This window comes from Candoia aspera, chromosome 1 (genome assembly GCF_035149785.1).
Source record: "Candoia aspera isolate rCanAsp1 chromosome 1, rCanAsp1.hap2, whole genome shotgun sequence".
Lineage (NCBI taxonomy): Eukaryota > Metazoa > Chordata > Lepidosauria > Squamata > Boidae > Candoia > Candoia aspera.
The window spans coordinates 313,970,897-313,991,361 of NC_086153.1; the positions used below are offsets into that span (position 1 = coordinate 313,970,897).

General features: G+C 37.8%; 1 protein-coding gene across 2 annotated transcripts in view; it reads left to right on the forward strand.

Moving 5' to 3' along the window:
* Window positions 1-19,557, forward strand: part of TNFAIP2 (TNF alpha induced protein 2) — a 33,620-nt gene extending 14,063 nt beyond the window's left edge. For both annotated transcript variants that reach the window (XM_063290368.1, XM_063290369.1), the window contains exons 4-12: window positions 1,027-1,141; window positions 2,376-2,498; window positions 5,172-5,272; window positions 5,376-5,474; window positions 8,396-8,522; window positions 9,252-9,374; window positions 13,820-13,975; window positions 15,057-15,178; window positions 17,608-19,557. In XM_063290368.1, coding sequence (XP_063146438.1) covers window positions 1,027-1,141; window positions 2,376-2,498; window positions 5,172-5,272; window positions 5,376-5,474; window positions 8,396-8,522; window positions 9,252-9,374; window positions 13,820-13,975; window positions 15,057-15,178; window positions 17,608-17,755 — 1,114 coding nt within the window. In that variant the 3' untranslated portion in view covers window positions 17,756-19,557. The remainder of the gene's footprint in view (window positions 1-1,026; window positions 1,142-2,375; window positions 2,499-5,171; window positions 5,273-5,375; window positions 5,475-8,395; window positions 8,523-9,251; window positions 9,375-13,819; window positions 13,976-15,056; window positions 15,179-17,607) is intronic.
* Window positions 19,558-20,465: the final 908 nt, after the last annotated feature.

Here is a 20,465-nt window from a genome sequence, read left to right on the forward strand (position 1 = left end):
CATACCAGTAACCAATGCAGCGTTTATTGAATTCTTGATTTGGAAAGTAATTGGCCTTTAGTTTTGAGACTTTTTATCCAGTTCTTCTATTAAAAATGCATACAAAAATCCAACCATGAAGAGAAAATTCCATCAGAATGTGTTAAAAATAGGCCTTAGGGGAAAATGTTTACCAAAATGCACGTTAGTACAGAAATTTGAAAATACATTCTTCTGAAAATGTACACCATTTTTCATGCTGGTTTTAAAAATATGTACAAACTGATACAAAAACAAGCTGTAATAGGCTTATGATTTAAAAAAATATGAATATTAGCAAAATTGAAGTCAACAAATTCTTCCATTCCCAGAAGATAATGCTGAGGTAGATAAACAAATACTTTAAGCTGGTGTAAAGCAGCCCTATGTTGATCATAATAGGATTAAGGATGCCTCTTTCATTGTTACTTGTTAGAGTGTTATGTATTTGAATCTGTTCAGTAGCGGAGAACATATTAGTCTATTTAGACTCTAATGAGGATTATTAAGGAGTTTGGGTGTAGCATAAAAGCAAGGCAAGCTTGAAAAAATCTAAATGTAAGATGCCCTCAATTACTGTTTAAGGAAATAGAACAATGGCAGAATATGGATATTCAAATGCAGTATTTGTTTTCTTTGAACAATTGTCCTCAGTGCTCCCCACTAATTCAACTCCAGTGCTTTCTCAGATTTCTTGCTTATAGCAAGATGGATTCATCTAGCCTTCTTTTAAAAAGTTTGTTTTAAATGCCTTTCCCACCTGTTTCAGCAGCTTGAATTCTCACTATAAAGGTTGCCAGTAGCAATTATTTCTTGAAGACTAAAAGCAAGTCAAATGTGAAATGTTGGTCATATAATATGGGTGGTTTTCACATTGGAATCCAAGCATTCTGTGGCAGTTAGCCTACTTGCACATCTGCTTCTATTGAGAATTTTTGGGAAATCAGATTTTAAAAAACCAGGAATGCATACGTTACCAGCTTTTGAGATACTTTTTGGCTATTTCAGGGAAATAAAAAATCACAGTGTTTTAGTCAAAGAGTTGGATGAAGCTAGTCTTGGAAACCTGTTGCCACTGAGACAGATCAAACAGCTTGAACTGACTTATTTGACTCATGAAGTGGTAAGAGACCTACTTGTTCTTTACTCCACAGCTTTGCAAGTTAGTTGTGTTCATGTGCGAATTTGTGCAATGTATCACATTTGTTCTGCAATTGCAGATACAGCTTTCCACTTTTGACAGCGGTTGAGTTCTCACATCACACCCATGTGGGGGTCAAAAAAATCAAGACAATAGGTGCAACCTCATGATCAAAGCCCTGCCCTTTTCTAAGATTTAGGGGCAAGGCTTAAAAAATAAGAAAAATATAACGGAAATAAGTAAAATAAATATATATTATTTTAAAAAGCAATATAAATAAATAAATTTTTAAAAGACATGGAGCAAGGCTTTGATTCTGTGTTCATACCCACCATGTTGAGTTTTTTGATCCCCCTATAGATACCCATGTACTAAAGCCAGATTTTAGTTTCTTTAGCTTTGGTTTAATGTGATATGTGGACAGAACCACTGTGATTTGTAAGCTGGTTTCCAGTTTAATATTAAACTTGAAACTAGGCTACTGTAGCTTATTCAATTAACCATTATTAAAACAAACTTTAGCTTAGCATGATGTGGTAACCCAACCCAAATGTCCTCCAACAGTAATACTGTACTACTGCACTGGAAATACAATGAGAGAGGGAGGAACTCCATCTTAACCATGTAATTCTTGCTTTGATACAATTATCAGTAGTTCTTTTCTCATTGTTCTTGGGCAGTTTACAATTTGGAATGTAGATGCAAAGATGTTTCTGTTCCTTGCAGGCCCAATGTCAGCACCTGGTGTCCAATATAGATACCAGGGCCCTGGTGCTGATGTCCATTCTGCTTCCACTTACCTGTTCCCAGCAGGATCATATTAGGAAGCCAAGGGCTATTGCAGAAAATGTAGTATGTGTTCCTGAATACTTTTGGGCGATGCTGTTGCCAGAGAGTCAAAAAGGGAACCGTTGATGTAGGTGGGACTTTCCAGAATACACTCTGCTGGGGGTGGGCAGTTTGGCTCTTTATCAGCTTTCATTCCATAGTGCCTACATAGCTCTGTTGGGAGGGCAAAGGCCTATTAATCTGAAGCCCAGCAGTCAAAATCCTTGTTCATGTACCCTTTCTCACTTAATGGAGGAATTGTAGTTCAGTGTTTGGCATGTAGCAGAGCTGCTGTTCAATCATTTTAACAGCACATTCGACTTAAATATATGTGCCTTTCTAGAGAGATGGCTGCTAATCTATATTTTGGTGTTTTCTTCTTATAAAGGATTCTGTTAAACATTGGCTGGTCAGGTGTTTGGAAATGGAAGTCAAGAGATGGACGCAAGGGAGAGAACCAGAGAATTTGGATGGTTATTTTCATAGTGAATTATCAATAGATGCCATACAGGTAATAACATGTATTTTATGTTTGTGTAAGTATTATGCAATCAGCTCCTGAATATTTTCTCCAAAGGACCACAGCATACCTATGGAAAGATCCGTGGTTATAGATCTACCCGGCTAGTGGAAGTGGTGTGAACAAGGCATTCCTAGACATTCAAGGCAATTTTAGTTCCACTGGATCCTTCTCTTTCCCTCAGCCCATCCCCAGTTCTGGCACACTATGATAGTTGAGGCCGGCAGAGTAATTTGCCATGAGTCTTAGTGGGAGAGTTAAAAAGAAAATACGTGCCAGGACAAAAAATGGAAAGCAAAACTACTTATGCTTCCTACCATGGCTGTAGCAAGTCAGCAGGGCTTTTGAAATGATGGATGGCCTGCTGTATAACTATCTAATCACTGTTACAGTCAGTGGCACACTTCCAGTGCTCCTACACTGAACCCTTTCATTCCAGATCTTTGGACTGCCTAATAAACCCTTTGGTTGATTTATCATCAAGAGCTGTGCAAATATATTTTGTCATTAGAACAGATCCCAGATTATGATGTTCAGTTATCCATGAGTTTGACTAAGACTACTTTAAATCCAATTTTGTCTATGATTTGGACCCTGTTCTTCTGACACACATATACTCACAGTTGCCAAAAAGCAAAAAAACCCCACCACATAGGCCTACAGACACTGGGAAGTCCCCTATCCACAACTTACCCCATTTTATGTCAGAATGATAATTAAAGATGAAAAACTAAAATCAATTTGTTCTGTTTTACTAGGGAAAAGCAAGCACATTACACTGATATAATGAAAGTTTACTGACAAGAAATAGGTGACAAGTTTTTCCTTTATCAAGAGTTCAAAGAAATTACTGAGATGTAGGTTCCAGTTAAGGAGCCAATCCTAACTATAATCCCAATGAGATAAATTGTAAATGCAGATGCAAAAGATAGAGAAGCTGGGATGACATCAGAGGGTGGGCATATGCATCTGTTTTGCCAAGTGTCCAGGCAGTGATCAGGTGCCCAGACAATTGGTTTTTTTAGATCTAGAGACAAGGATCACAAGTAAGGAAACTTTAAGCTTTATTGTTTAACTGTGGCAGGCAAAACAGAAACACAAGAAAACATACCAAGCCAGATGATAAGAAATCTCACCTCAGCTGTTGGGAGCTCCAGTAAATGACAGCAGAAAGTCCCAAAGCCAATTTTGCACATAATACCCGGTACCAGGGTCTGTGGCCAAGCTCCAAACTCAAAAGGCTAAGGCTAATCCTAAAGTTTTTATGGAAGTCTGGCCCTAAAGCCTCATGACCCTGTTTCCATGGTTCTGAAACTGCAGGATCTGACCTTGACTAGATAGTTCCCAGGTCTATGGCACCTCTTTATGACATAATCCAACAGCCTGGGAAGCTATACAAATAAGCTAGTGCTAATGTAAACAATCTTGGGGTTTTCTCTTCTCTCCTCCCCTTTTTAAGCAAGAGTGAAAAACAAACAGGTTATACATAGCTCAGAATGAACTCTAAACTTCTATAATTTTCATAGAATGAAGGAGAAATCAAAATATGTCACTTAAACTCCTCAAAATATAATGGTCTTCCTCATTGCCACTACAGCATCTGATGCCCAGCAGTGATGGAATGCTACCTGGGGTCTTACCCATAATACTCTTCTTTTTATCCTCTCATGTCTAGCTTACCAATCCCATGCTTTCTGGTTTCGACTTTTTGACTGGCTCTTTGCTTTGGCTGCTTTTTGCCTTCTTTTCTTCTAGAATGGTAATCTTGCAGCCTTACCTCAGGATTGCTCAGCTTGTGTGTCCACTCCAGGCAACCAGGAAATGTTTGAACAATACTGCAAGCTTTATCTTCCTAAGCTGTGGTCTTCACCACCTGCTTCCTGCATTACCTCCATCTACAGATTCTGTAGACCTTCCACCAGTTGTGATTTCCCCATGTTGCATCAGCTGGCAGAGGAACAAACCATATCCTATTGCAGCCTTTAGCTTTGCAGTTTTAAAGAGACAAAGATTCATCTCCAAAATCTGCTTTAAATAATAACATTAAACAGTATGTATTAAAATAGTAAAGCAAACCAGTGCAAATTCCAAAAATTCAATGCCAGGTTCAAAGTTTCCCAACATCACAACCCATTAAGGTTACTCTAATTTTCATTTGAAAGTGTATTGAAATACATCCTCAACATTCCTGACTCTGGAGCGGAGCCACAGAGTTCAGCTTGTAATGTAAGCAGGAAGAACTTAATTACAGGGCTGGGGAATCTTGTTATTCTGGAATAGAAATGTGGAAGCTGTCACCAAAAAATGCATTATCACTTTAACATCCTTAGGAATTTCCTGGTTCCAGGTTTCAGTCAGCCTGGAAAAGGAATCTTGTGGTACCGATCAGAATGGGATTGGGTTGTGGAAGAGTGGGTTGAAAAGCATGGACAAAAAATAATGTTTCAAGGTCTGAAGCATAAGTCCTAGTCCATTTGTTTCTGGAACTTTTATTTATTTATTTCCCAAGTGGTATGCATTTCTCACCTTCGTTTGGGTTTATCCATTTTGCTTACTAGTAAATCCTGTTAAAGGGAATGTTAATGAGCATGCTTATAGAAAGGGAGAGTTATATATTAAAAGTTACGGTGCTAATTCTTTTATTTGGGGGGATGGATGCTTTAGGCTATCTATGGAGCACAAAAGCGTGCTGAGGAAATCACTCCAGAGCTGGGCAACCAAGTGTCCATCTTGCTTTTGACAGAATTCTTGACCTTTCTGCAAAGGTAAGATAACAAATTTTGGGGAGAGTGCATTTAATATCATGGCATGCTTGGATTCCAGTGCAAACTTACTAATGGTTATTTCTCACTTTTATGGTCTCTCTAGCTACAGAACAAAACTGGAGATGTTCATTAAAGAAAAAACACACAACCAATATTTTGAAGCAATAATAATTGCAAACCTTAACAATTGTGTGAGTTTCTGGTAAGAACAGAATGATAATGATACAAGTTTCTTATGTATGTGTTAGAAAACCAAGAAACATTGTAGGAGTGTGCAAAATGTTTCATTTTGAACATTCTCATTTTTTTTCTTATCCATAGCCTCTTTCACTTCATCATCACACCAAGCATTCTTCTTCATACTTCTCATTAGCCTAGCTCTACACATTTCTGTAGTAGTTCATAATGTGAACTACTTTCACTCTCTTCCAAGCAGCTTCCTCATCCTCTTTTCTTACATCCACTTTGCATTCATTTTCTTAGGAGATTCATCTTATACTTTTCCAAACTGGATTTACAATCATTCTACTTTCCCTCTAGTTTCTTTCATTTTCCTCTTTTTTTCCATGTCCATTTTTTCCCCAAAAGATGCTCTTGACGTTATCAGAAAATGATTTGTCCAACAATCTGACCCTCTCATCCATGTATCTTTTACTAATTCTTTTAGTCATTCATCATAAACAATTAAATTAATCAGGATTTATGACTCATTTTTTTCCAGGTGTACATATGAATAGACTTAAACCATTTCTTCAGAACAGATCTTTTTCTAAGCAGATACTATTCTCATTCATTCCCATGTCTCCAAAAGGTCAAATGTTTTTTCCATATGCTCTCACTTTGTTTCCATCCTGCATTCACGTCATCTATCAGAATAATTATTTCTTCATGGATCACATCTGTACAAAATGTTGTACAATGCTTAATTCTTCCATTACCCCATTTACTGATGGGTAACATGGAACTGTCACCAATACACGTACCTACTTTCATATGCACTCATAACAACCTAAATGAAAGTATGTAATACTTTCTGACACTATAGCCCTTTCATTCATAATTACACCTACAGTTTCACTTCTCTGCATATATTCGTGAACTGCACTCCACATGCTATGCCCACTTTCATTCAAGCACATTCATTCTTCCCGTTTCTTTTCTTTTCACAGCCAAATTATATTTCTTTCATTTATTTCTTTTGTTAATACAACTTCTTTACCATTTAATCCTCTTATATTCCAACCTGCAATCTTCCATGTGCCATGGTCGTCACCAGACAAACTTATACATACATATATACATAATACATGTTTGCTACCCATCATGGAGTAGGTCAATCAAATCTTTCATATAGTGTTTTTTAGTAAGATAGAAGAAGGTATAGTCTTGCTTACCAGCCTTTCTTATATTAGTGCCACATCTAGCGTTCCCTCCTAAAGGTAAGGACTGTATTGGCCAGTTCTGATACATTTTGGGCAACATGCCACAAGTTCAACCAAAGCCTAGTTTTTCCCAAGCATGCTCACACTATTCTGTGCAAGGTAGCACCTCTAACCTAGCGATATGTTTTTACCATTATATTGGTAGTACAAAGATCAGTTACTTAGTTTCATTACATCTCCTGACCATTTGCTTTAGTTGTCTAGAACTGAGAGCTCCTCCTGTAACAGGCTGATCTGCAGTTAGCTTATTTTTCCCACTTTGTTAACCAACATTAACTGAGCTCAAGTGTAATATAAATCTCTGCCTTAAAGCAAGCCATGAATTTTGCAACGGAGGCAGTAAACAAAAGGAGCCACAAGGGAGGAGTTCTCTGCTTAATTGCTTTTGTTCTGGTTTTGTAAACCATGGAGATTGTCTGAACTAAACCCATCATGAGATTCTGATTGCCAAGTGTCTGCTTGTGCACTATAATATTAAAATAGGGCTACTATATCTGGGCTACAAAAACCCAGAAAGCAGCAGAGATACAGAACAAATGAGCTGCCTAGGATTACTATGTGAGATGGGCAGCCATATAAGTTCAATGAATGAATGAATGAATGAATGAATGAATGAATGAATGAATGAATGAATGTCTCTTTGCTGCTATTGAATGGTCATCTTGACTTTGCAGCCCAGATCTTTTAGCCCTAAGCTGAAAGCTAGGATTCAGAAAGCTTCAAATATCCACCTGCTATGAATGTGTTCATTTAATGCTAAAAGTAAAGCATGCTTTTTATAATATATATAACTTTTATTAAAAGTTTTAAAGAGAACATAAAAACTAACACTAATACAGAATAAAAAGAACAAAGAGAGAGAGAAAGAAAAGAAGTGCAGAAAAAAAGATGAAAAAGATGAAAAGAAATAGAAGAAGCTTCCAATTTCCTCTGCAGCAAATACAAGCATAATTACAAAGTTATCTCCTATTCTGTTATTACAAAAAAACCCTCACTTTTCTCTATTATCCATTTTTTTTCTAATTATCAAAATCACAAATCATAAGTGAATTTTTTTCTGTTTCACGCAAAAGATCTATAAGGGGTTTCCAGTCAGCCATAAATATTGTCTTTTCTCTAATCAAAGAAGTAAATTTAGCCATCTGTGCAAGTTCCATCAACCTCACCAAAATAAAGCATCCTTCATGTTGAGCTTGAATCATAGTGACTTCATGGCTACGTCTGTGTTTTACAGCAATATGGAAGTAGTTTGCCATTGCTTTCTTCTGGATTTTTTTTTAATTTGCCTGTCAACTTTCCTTACAGTCCTGATGTTCCCTGGCAGTCTCCTCTTGAAGTACTAACCAGGCCCAACTCTGCTTAGCTTCCTAGCACAGACATTAGCCAGGTGTGGCTTCCTTTTGAAACTGAACACTACACATGTGCAATCTGTGCAGACCCTTATCCAGAATTGCCTGGAGTTGGGCAGCACCTAAATTGAATAAATCAAATTATCATTAGCAACCTTTACAAATATTGCTGCTGTTACTATTCTCATTTATTGTGCATACTTTTTTGGTTAAGAATTATATAGCATTGTGTTCACTGGACTTTGTAAGCTGCTATAAGCATAAATACAAGAACTGATGTTTTAAAATAACTGAAGACCAGAACATTTAATTCATTTTTATTGGACTTTCAGGACTCATACAGAGAAAAACACAGACTCAGCTGAGAGTGATGTTAAAACAAACATCTTTTCCATACTTAACGACCTTCAAAACATTGCGTTTAATGTATTCCTTCACCGCTTGTTTCAAGAGTTAAAGGTATACTATAACTTCCATTGCTATATATTCCTACAGATATACTTCCATTGCTACTTACAAAGCTCACCCAAGATCTTTTGCTGCCTGAGGCAAAGCATCAGATGAAACCTACCTTCTCCATTCAGTGAAAGTGAATGGATGACTTTCTGTTCGGTTCTAAGGATGGAAAAGCAGCTTCATCCTACCTTCCTGCAAAAAGCAAAGTCTTTGTAACACAAACAGTTTTCTCTTCCACTGGAGGGCAATGGCAAGGAGTGGGGGAGGGAATTAAGACAAATAGCAGCAGGTCTGTCATTACCCCAGAGGACTACTCATTGTCCCTGATGGAATAGTTAGCCTTGCTTGTATCTTTAATCTTCAGTGGCAAAATGTTGTCTCCCAGGGGAACATTTCTAGAAAGTAAATAAAAAGGTAATTAGACAAGTCTGTAACCATCTTAAGAATGTATGGGAAATGCTGTGTGAAAATACTTACCATAAATAAATTATAATGTGCATTAAGGAAGCAGTAGAGTCTTTTTCCCACCTCTCTGTGATGGCTGTAGCCATGAAGGAGAAGGGACAGTAGAACGGTCTTAGTTTGCAGTTTTTCCCAGTCATGTAATAAGGTGATAGAATTAGGTGGTGCTTGAAAAATACCTAATAATATGGTTTTCCCCAAAGAAAGAAGGGGGATTTATGTGGATTTGCTCTTCAAAAAACTGAACAATTTTTAAAATTTGCTCCTCAGCCTCTTTTTAAAAAGTTTACTGAGAAGAAATCGGTCTTCTGCACTGACATTATGGATGAAATAATTTCAGTCACGGAAGCCCATACCTGTCTATTCAGGATGCTTAAAAACCCTAATCGCCAGGTAAGCTGATGCAAGGAACTACAAGTGCAAACATTTTTATGCTTTTCAAAATTTAGCACTAAGAGTGAAGTGAGCCAATTCTTGCAACCTAAACCTTTGGTTGGACAACTAAATGTGGTTTTAAAAAAGCTTCATTTTTCATGGCATGCATGTGTATTTCCATCACTACCTGTCTCCCCTGTTAAACATGTTTTACATGGTTTTGAAACATTACAAAAGCCTTCACGACCAGTGTACCAAAGGGTAGAAATGGAATCATTTCAGATGGTACGCACATAGTTACAGCTTTCTGAAATTACTGTTTTCTGCCTCCAAATGTTAGAACAGTGCAAATGTTACAAACTAAGTTCAGAAGCTGCTGAGAACTACGTTAAGGGAGGGGGAAAACTTGAAGGCTTTTTATTACAACTTACAAGTTAAACGCTGAAATCGGCCATTTTCCTTTCATTATCATCAAGATGACCTCAACCCAAAGAGGTAAACTCCTCACCCCAAGTTCTAAAGATATGTCTTTTCTGGTCTGGATTCCAATATATTATCCCTGATGGAATCAGATGAAGAACACAGCTAGTTTGACAAAAAGTAAAGGACTCTGGGTTTTCTAAAGATTAAAGACTAGATTAGTCCAGTCTCTAGTGGTTAAGGGAATGGTCTAGAAACAAGGAGACTGTGAGTTCTAGCCCCACCTTAGGCATGAAAGCCAGCTGGGTGACCTTGGGCCAGTCACTCTCTCTCAGCCCAACTCACCTCACAGGGTTGTTGTTGTGGGGAAAAGAGGAGGAGGAAGGAGTATTAGGTATGTTCCCTGTCTTGAGTTACTTATAAAAATAATAAAGGTGGGATAGAAAATAAATAAAATAAAATAAATACATGTTTGCTGAAGTCCTGATCTGAGAACATGAGAGATGAGTTGCTACTTGGATGAGAAAAGTTGTTCTTTTGGAAATAGAGAAATATCCAGCACTTTTCAGGTAGCAAAAATCCCTCCCCCCACCCCTACTTCATTTCACAATTATAGCAAGTGCATCTTTGGAATCCTTACGAGTGACAAAATGGTGGGCCAATTATTTTCTTCTTCTTTAAATCTTCTTTCCATCTATTTTTTAAAAATACTTGGCAGCACTCCAGCACTCCAAAATGCTGCCATGTATTAACCAAAAACTTGCCTATTTCAGTACACAGCAATCAAGGCAGATATATAGATCTGTGCTTGAGGTTTAAATATTAGGCTTTCAATCAGAATTTGTCTGTTTTCTTTATGGCCTTGGAAGGCTCCTGATCTGTGTTAACAAGGCAGCAACTGGTGACAAGATTCAGCTTCTACAGTTTGTTTCCAAAATCCAGTACAAATTCCCAAGCAAAGGCCCATTTGTTTTACTTCCTACTTTGGATAGTAAATCTCAAACTTTGTTTTAGCAAAGATGCAGTGGTCAGAATCTATGAATGCATAAATCCTGTCTATCATTTTATGCGTGTGTAAAATACACCTGTATAAAATCTCATTCCTATTTTATGCATGCATAAAATGTGTAAAATATTTAAAATACCCATGAATAAATTACATTCAAAATGCATGAGTAATTCCCAGATTTAACAGACATTCTGGTTTAACAGACACCCCTTCCCTGTATTAGCCCATCAAATTGATGGTATATGCATTCCTAAAATAATCCACTGTATTAATGGGATTTTGAACTGGTTGATGAGCAGCATGAGCGGTTTGTTTATTTCTCATCATTCATAATCATAATAATTATAATCATCCTAATATTTTCAAAACAAACTATTGAAGAACAAACTTAAGATCCAATGATGTGAGACATTCATTATATGAGATGACTCCAGTTTATATACTGAGTAAGAAATACAAACAGGAGATTTTAAGCTTTCTGTGAAATTATTAATAATCTACAGCAACTGTAACTTGGTGGCAGACTTCATGTTATGCATTTCTAATCCTCACCAGGATCCTCACCAGCACCAGGTAGTGCTGAAAAAGCATGTTTGAAACTCTGTTTGGCTTTTGCAATCAGTGTAGCCATACAGGATCTTCCAGATATTACTGAACTGTGAATCCCAGCATCCCTCACTATTAGTCACTCTGGATGGGCTGCTGGGAATTGTTTATTCAGCAACAGCTGAAGAGCCATATATGGCTCATCCCTGGGATATCCAATACTGAACTAGATTTACCAATGGACTGACTTGATGAAAAGCATGTTCCTATGTTCTTAAAGAAGCTTCTTTATTTTAATTATGAGATTGGAATAAAATGTGCAGATTGTAGTGGCTCAGGACAAATGCAGGCTTCAACTTTGCAAAACAGTCAGTCTTGCCAACAAAAACATTTGTAAACCTAGTCACCATTCCCTTGCTGCTGAAATTTCATGCAGCTTCCAGAGATAGGAGTGTCTCTGATGTAGAGATGGAGTAATACAGAGAGGAAACATACTCTTGCTCGGAGGAAGAAAAAGGGAGCACCCTACAATCCTGTAATATTGTAGTTTCTGATTACTTTCAGCTCTCTCTTTGCCCACCTTCGGCTCTTACCCTACTCACATCACTAGTATGTAGCCCACACAGACTTTTTTTCAAGGAAATGCATTAAAAAGGGTTTCCTGCCATTAGTCTATTTTTTATAATAAATTTTATTAGGTTTCAAGAGAAGAATAAAAACTATAAAAAAAACTACAAAGAAAGAAAAAAACTAAAAAAGTGCAGAAACACAGAATTTTTTTTCAGATTTACAAAAAGATGTGGCTTCCGACTTTTAACAGCAAGGATATACAAACATTTCCATAATCAATCTCTTATTCTATATTAAACCAAAACACCACATTATTTCTACAAGTCATTCCACTTTAATGCATAATAAAAATCACTAAGTACCATTACACTCCCCCTTATATTAAAATAAAGAAAAAAAATCATATAAACCTGCTAAACATCTTGCTCCCCTCCAAATAGAAAAATATTTAATTATTCCCTTCCTACCACTATTCTATAAATTTCTATATCAAAAAGCACATAGGTTGTTTGCTATTATACTTAATAGTACAACAATGTTAATAATCCCAATCCTAATAAACCCAAAAAACAAAACTCAAAACAGTAATTCCATGTCTTTAAAAGGGAATAGCATCAATCAAATCCTTAAAGCAAACCAGATAAACATTCTTTAATCCTAATACAACAGTTTTAATAATTTTCATCTTAATAAACCCAAAAAACAAAGCCAATTCAAAACAGTAAATCCAAATCTTTAAAGGCAAACAGCATCAGTCAAATCCTTAAAGCAAACCAGATGAACATTCTTCAACTATCCAATCTTCATTCAGCATCTTGATAAAAATTCCAATCTCAGTCTTAAAAAAAACCTTTCTATCACTCTTAAATTCCTCAGTTTCATCCACCACATCCCCAACCTGATGGCACATTTTAGATCTCATATTTTCCACAATGTCCTGGATATCATGCATAAAAGTTTGATAGAAGTCAGAAGAAATCAGTTTAAAATCCTGGTGAAAGTCAGAAACAATCTGTTTGAAATCCTCCATGTCTCACACAGTAGATTATGGCGCCCCCTAGGAGCTTAACCAGCGAAAGTCAAAGATATGAAAGGATTCCGGAATGTGTTTACACAAGTGAAAGTGAGATATGCAGACAGTTCCCCAGGGGAAGTAGAAGCAGAAAACTGAAAGTTCAAAACAGCCTATTCAACGGGTAGCAAAATGCTAATATCTTCAAATTTAGTACAAAAATAGTAAAAGGAAGACAATTGTTTACTCTCAATCTTTAGAATTTCCTTTGGAAGGAAAACAAAATCCAAAACTTAAAAGAATTTTTTAAATGTAATCCCCAAAATAACGTTAAGCACCAAAAGAACCAGCTTCTCCTCACTGTAAAAAGCCTCTCTTGGGGTACATATACTTTAAAAAATACAAATTGGTGATTTAGAAATGGGGTGGCTGGTCTTAGTACCCCTTTAAGGCTACAGCATGGCTTGGAAAGTGATGAAGTCCCCGCCTCCCAGCCAGCTCTTACCAGTCAAACGCGAAACGCTGTTTGTGATCTTTTGGCTTCAAGCAGCCATCCGGAGGACAGATGGGATGATTCCAGGTATTTTCCTTGATCCGGAGAATGTTTCTGGGCTTCAGGAAAACCTGCCTGAACCAGAAAAAAATTACCGTGTTGTCAGTTCCGCCCACTGAACCAGCAAGCACAGCTGTTCAGTCCACCATTCCCACCGGAAGCCAACCTACCATTAGTCTAGAGCACCTCTCCCCCCCCTCCCCCCCAGGCCATAGAAGCCACTTTGTCTTAAGAAAACCAGTTATGTACATCAAGAAGGTCTTTGATAGCACTTTTATAACTCTGATAGTAGAATTTGTTTTCTTCCCTGTAATTGATCTCAGAGAATTAACCACTTGCTGCTTCTGCTACAGGCTGTCATGGAAAAAATTCACCTCTTTTTAGTCCAAGCATACATTTTCCAGCTTCTGAAGAAGAAAGTCAGCTTCAGATCTCCAGAACAGCAAAACCAGCTGTCTGAACTTATCCGAAGGAATGCTTCCATTTTGTACACATTTTGCTCAGAGAATGTAAGTCCACATCTCCAGTCCTGTAATTCCAGTCTGGATGCCTTGTTGACCTTGGGGCATCCAGTAACCACCTCCAGGTTTGAGTGAGAAAGCTTTGTTCTTTAGCAAATGGGTGATTGGGAGAAAGAGATAACAGGCTTAAATTCAGGTAGCCATTTTGTATCTACCTTGTGAAGTCATATGTTGGCAGTAAAGGGGGACAGGTGAACTTGAGTCTTCAGTAAGCCTACTCTCATCTCTTTCCAACCTGAATCCCATGACCTACCAAAAGGTTCCTGCTGGACTAAGAGCTGTGGCTTAATGCTTGGTGGAATACACATAGCTCAGTTCAGAGTACATGCTTTGCATACAAAAATTCTCTACTTCTGAACAGGGCATGGAAAGATTCCTGTCTGAAAGTTGAGAAAATTCCTGCCAGTAAATGTAGATCAATGTTTCAGAACTAGCTGCTTTTCCATCTTCATCCTCCATAATTCTGTTTATAGATGTCCAATACATATGGGAGGGCATCAGACTGGGAAAGGTTGTCCTAAAGAATAATAGAAACTCCAGGGAGACTAGGCTCAAATTACTGCTGTTGTGGTCTCTCCACCTAACTTAGAGGATGCTCTGCCACTCCCTATCCAATGATTCTCTGTTTAGAGCAGGGGTAAGAAATCTTTTTTCCAATTAGGCAAGTATACCTTGTATTCCTACTATTTTTAGCCTTTGTAGCTTTGGGTCCTGTAGTAGTCCAGTTACATCATTAGAGAGGATGGTACTGAAATTTTCAGTACCACCCTTTCCAATTTGGGGATTTAGGTTTTATTTAAAAAAAATACATGTGCTTCGCCTAATCATTGTTCAATATATGTTCTTGCTTGACTTCTTTTTAAATTGAAAAGCATACTTCTATTTTTCAGTGAGGCTGCTGAGAGGGGGAAGGTGGTCTTCAGAGGTTGCAAAAAAAAAATTGGGTGCATGCAGGCTTTAGTTTGCTCATCTCTGATTTTGAGCATCCTAAACTATATGGGTGAGAGAACTTATAATTGGCAGGAATCTGCAGAGTAAAATATTTAAACAACCTTTTTTAATTTGGTAGGGGTCTAAAGCCAAATGGCTGAAATCCGTTCTCCCAAGCCTGTCTGAAATCATCAGACTTCAAGATCCAAATGCTATTATGGTAGAAGTCAGTGTACTTGCCAGTAAATATCCTGATATCAGGTAAGGGGGAAACCTTATGAAATTGGCTTTTAAGCACTAATCCAATACCAGTTGATTCCTCTGTGGTTTTGAGCCAGTACATCACCATCTACACTAGGGAGGGGCAATGCATGCATCTCCCAGCATCCCATTTCCAGCAACAGAATCCCATTTTTACATCACTCAGAGTCCCCTCTAACCACATTTGCTGAAAACAAGACAGCAAAGTTTCTTGCGAACTCTAAAAGTCCCTCCGCCCAGCAAATTCTGCTGTGTCCACTGTGAGAACTAATTTTCCCATAGACAGAAACAATTTGATAGAAGATCTGACCAACCACAGTCACTGGAATTATTTTATTATGGCTTTTTAAGTCTTGTTCCATAAAATACTGTCTATTATACGTTCTTGGATATGTGTGAGCTTGCCTAACTGATTTCAGTCCTGCCTGCTGTTTGAAACCAGCCAGTTAATTTCAGCAAGTGTTGTTAAATTTACAGGATCAAGATTTGAACACTTACGCACTTTTGTCTCTTGCCTGCCCTGTGCAACAGGCTGTCCAATACCTTTGTTGGAGTGGACATATTCCATCTGTCCCTTGTTTTGACAATGGTCAGATCAGCTATCAAGTTGTTTCTATTTGACAGTGTGAAAGCTAACTCTCACACCCACAGGTGAATAAGCAAATACTTAATCAGCACATAAAAGCAGTAGTAGATATTTGCAGATATAGAATCCCTTCATGTATTGAACATTCTTTGGCATAAAAGATCATCACTTTTTCAAGTGTTCTGGAAATTAATCTCGTAATAAGAATTTTCTGTATAATTGTTTGGCATTTCCTGGAGTCTTAGCTAAGAGAAGTTTCTATAATATAGGCAGTGCAACACTGACATCATATAATCAGATATGATCTAACATGCCATCCAAAAAGGCTGATAGAAGTAAACCTTCCATTTAATAGACTAATAAGGGAGAAGAGGTTCCCTTATGGGCTAAATGCCCATAAAATTGAGGGTTAACCTTAACAACAAGGTTCCTGCCTATCTATCTCTTGATCTTCCCAGCATCTTCCTCTCCTTCCCTTCCCCCTGCTGCCACCATTGAACTAGCAGTTCCCATCAGCCTGTCCATTCCCCCCTGCACTTCCCAGCACCTTCCCTCACTACCCCTAATGCTGCTGTTTCAGTGCAGCATATCCCCTGATCTTCCCAGGGCCACCCTTTCCACTCTACCTCCTTGCCCTTAGCCATTGCCACTAATATTCCATTGTGGTATATCCCTGCTTAGATATTGCCCATAAATCCAGAGTCAATTAAACAAGTTCCATTAAATCAATGGTTAATTGTGCATTAAAGCATGAATGTGTGAAGATTCTTCCCTGACTTACTTCACTAAGAGTGGTAAGGTTATATTCACTAAAATTCTCCCTAAAATCATCAGCCCTGCTACAGTTATACACCATTTTCCATTTATGCATGATAGCTCAATCTACTCTGCAACTTTTAGTCTTCCAGAATGTTACAGCCAGTCTTTGGACCCAAAATGGTTCCCTTCAAATGGCTTAAGGGACCAATGTTGTGCCTCAATCCCATAAAATAAAATAAAAAATTGAACATTTCCATGGCACTGATTTGAGTCACACAGCAGTTGTTCAGCCATACACTTTGTGGCTCCTAGGCAGGACACAGGCAGAAAGAAAAGGTAGATCATCCTTGAACTACCCTTCATGATATACTTCAAAGTCTGCTGCAGTTGGATGGTATAATCCATCTAGGAAATGTAGGCAGTAAGGAAGGGAAATGTCTGACTCAACCACATGTCTGTCATCTGAGCAGTGGTAGCTTTAGGATACTCCAGTATCAAAAAGCCTGTTTTCACAACTGCATTAAAAGAAAAGAAAAAGGAGACAACCTAAGAAATACTAATTTGTTGCCACATCCCTGATTGAAAGTAAAAGATAAGAAGAGGACTTAACACAAAGAATTTTACATGGTGAGTCATACTCTCAATGAAGGCATCAATCCTTTCAGTTAAGCTTGTAAACCGCCCAGAGTCCCCCATTGGGGCAGACGGGCGGTGACATAAATTTAATAAATAAAATAAGAAGATGATCCAGAGTTTCTATTAGTCCTCATGTATAATGAGTAGCAATAGCATTAGGGGCACAGCTTCTATCCTGAAAAAGCAAGCAACACTTTGCTCTCCAACAGGAAATATTTGTTGCATGAGCTTCTTTCTTTTGCATTCATCCTTCTTCTCTGTGCTACCTTTGTGGCTGAGAGAGGCATATTGAAGTGTGTTTCTGTCTGCTCTGAATATCTGTTGTTGTCTTTTATAAATGTATGTAAAGCTGAAATTGCCAGATTTGTTTTTCTGATCTCATCTGACCATTTTTCTCCCTATTTTATTCTGTCGTTTCTCATGCTTTGTTTTTCTCTCTTCAATACAGCAAGAGACATTTGTCTGCCATCTTGTTCATCAAGGGCAATTTATCCAGTGCTGAGCTGAAAAGCATTCTGAGTGTGCTAAACATTCGTGGAAATGCCACACTGCCACCATCGTCAGTTTTTAAGCATCATGGTACTATAGACTTGTGACAGAAGCCTAACTGGGATAGTTTCCATTTGTGCAGAAGTTGTATTTGATAAAGTCCCACTGCCTGGCACAGTTGGGTAACTCATAAATCAACCCTGGAAGCAACAGTGAAGTCGGGATGGAATGTAACACACAATGTATAGTCATCTTGCAGAGTATCCAGCATTTCCTTGCTGCCTCATTTTCCCGTGTTAAAACTGGGGGCCAGATCTCCTCCAAGCTACCTTGGGTGGTACAGATATGATGCTCAGACATTGTTTCATTTTTCTGCTATTTGTTGAAGCATTTGACTAGAAAAACTTCATGTTTTGCATATGATTTCTCTGGGGGACAGATAGATTGAAGAGAACAAAGACCTTTGTGAAGTTGGAGAGGAAACAGAATGAAAAGAGCACTTTAGACATAGCCTTAGTTGAGAAACAAGATCCAGCAAAAGCTCTCAGGAGCTGCTACTTTGGGTAGAAAATCCTTCTGGACATTAAACAAATGACCCTATGAAAATCGAATGTAAACTGATCTTTGCCTGTTAGCATATCTGTACCAAAAGCCAGTTTTAACTCAGCAGTTTATTTACAGCTACTGAGATAAGAGCTGGTGTGGTGCAGCATTACAGGACTGACTAGAGGCTGCATTCAGATTCCTACTCAGATATAAAGTGTGATGGGTGATTTGGGGCCACTCATTCTTCCCCTGCTTGACCTATCTCACAAGATTGTTGTGAGGAAATAAATGGATGATCACCCATACCGTGCCTTGGATGGCTGATAGACACTATATAAATTTTAATCAAGTCTGTACATGATAGTTGTAAATACAAGCATGTCGCTGTATGTAGCATGCTTTAGTTTTAGCTCTGACATTAAGTGTTTTGCTAATTAAGATACATTTCTATGAAAATACATTTTCTCAAACATGCATTAAAATGTAATTAATTATAATCTGGAAATTCTAAGTGGTCATCCTTATTAATTGAAAGGTAGCTTCATGGTTGTGATTTGATTCAGATTCATTACATGATGGATTTTAATAACACATATATTCATTATAGGAACTAATATTTTCATTTCCCAAAAATTACTCCAGCTTTCCCCAACCTAGCAATTTATGAATGTGTTGGAACAGCACATAGTAGTCTGCGGATAATATCAGTTATAATCCCAGCATGTTGGGACAGCACCAGGTTGGCGAAACTAGGTTAGAGTGCTCTTATTACAGTTCCATAAGGAACAAATTATTCAGAGATGTGTGATCCCAGGCTGAAATATGGATAGCTTAAAATATTTTTAAGCTTTATATTTATATATTTAAACTTTTTTTAAAGCTTTATAGCATATATACTTTATATAAGCCATGCACTGGTCTTTTTGATCCATTGATTGCCTTTTTTTGAAGTCATACAGTTTCAATAGAAGTGGGCAGTATATGAAACTCATGGGGGCAAGATCATGTTCTTAGCATAGCCAAATAAATAGGCAGCCACAAGAAGAAAGAGGAACAGCAGCAGTAGCATTATTAGTAGTAGTTTAGATGATAACCTCAGCAGTTATGCTAAATGCCAGTCAATGTAACATATGTTTTGGAACAAATATTTGCATGTTTATATGGCAGATATACCAGTATGTTCAATAGGGATGCATGTTCCTGGCTCTAGTATTTCATATGTGGTTAAAAGTCCATGGATATTGCAGCTTTTTTACTGTCAATTGTCAGATGGGACATTAGCCTGTTGTTGTTGTTTTCTTTCCTTTTCATGGCACTTTTACAATTGTCCATTGTTGCTTCAATAAAAATAACATTTTGGGAACCACAGACTGAGAAGTACAACTTTAGAAAGAACCAACACTACTGGATCAAATTTTATTTGTGTAACTGAGCTAGAATTAACTAATGCATGCCAGATTCTAATACAGCAGGACATGAAAAGAACGTGAACTTCCTAAAGAACAGCTGAATTTTCCAAAAGACTCATGATCATCAGAAAAATATAAAGAAACAAAGGGCAGAGAGACCTAACTTGCCCAAAAATAACAGATGGGAAAATATTGCTCCTGGAGAATATCTACATACCTCATTCAGTACAGTCATGGAGACTCTATACTGTAGAATGACACTGTAGATATGCTGAAAAAGTAGAGTACTGTGTCAAAACATGGTCAGGATTCTCAAGATCCTGTCTAAGAGGATTTGGATACTTGTAAAGCAATTGTTTCCAACCTGGCACCCTCCAGTTGTGTTGGAATGACATTTTCCAGAATTCCCTAGTACTATGACCTTTGGAATTGTAGTTCCAAGACTTCTAGATGAAGGTTGCTTTAAAGATACCATAGAAGAAGAGATCCCACCCACCCACTCTATTCCATCAATACCTTACAAATCTGGTGGAAGCCATTGCAATAGCTTGAGGTTAGGTATGGTGCTCTACTGCAGTCCCATGGAACAAGCTAAATCGGTTAGGCTAACAATAGCTGGTATGGTATAGTGATTAAGAGACTGGGCTAGGACTGGGCAGACCCAAGTCCATTCTCAGCTATGGAAGTTTACTGCTGATTTGGCCATTCACTTTCTCAGTCCAACCTACCCCACAGGGTTTTTGTTGTGAGGAAGAAATAGAGGACAGAGTACTATGTATGCTAACTTGAGCTCCTGGAGGAAAGATGGGTTATAAAACCAACAAATCTAAATCGATAGCCATGCAAGTAGATTGCAAGTCAT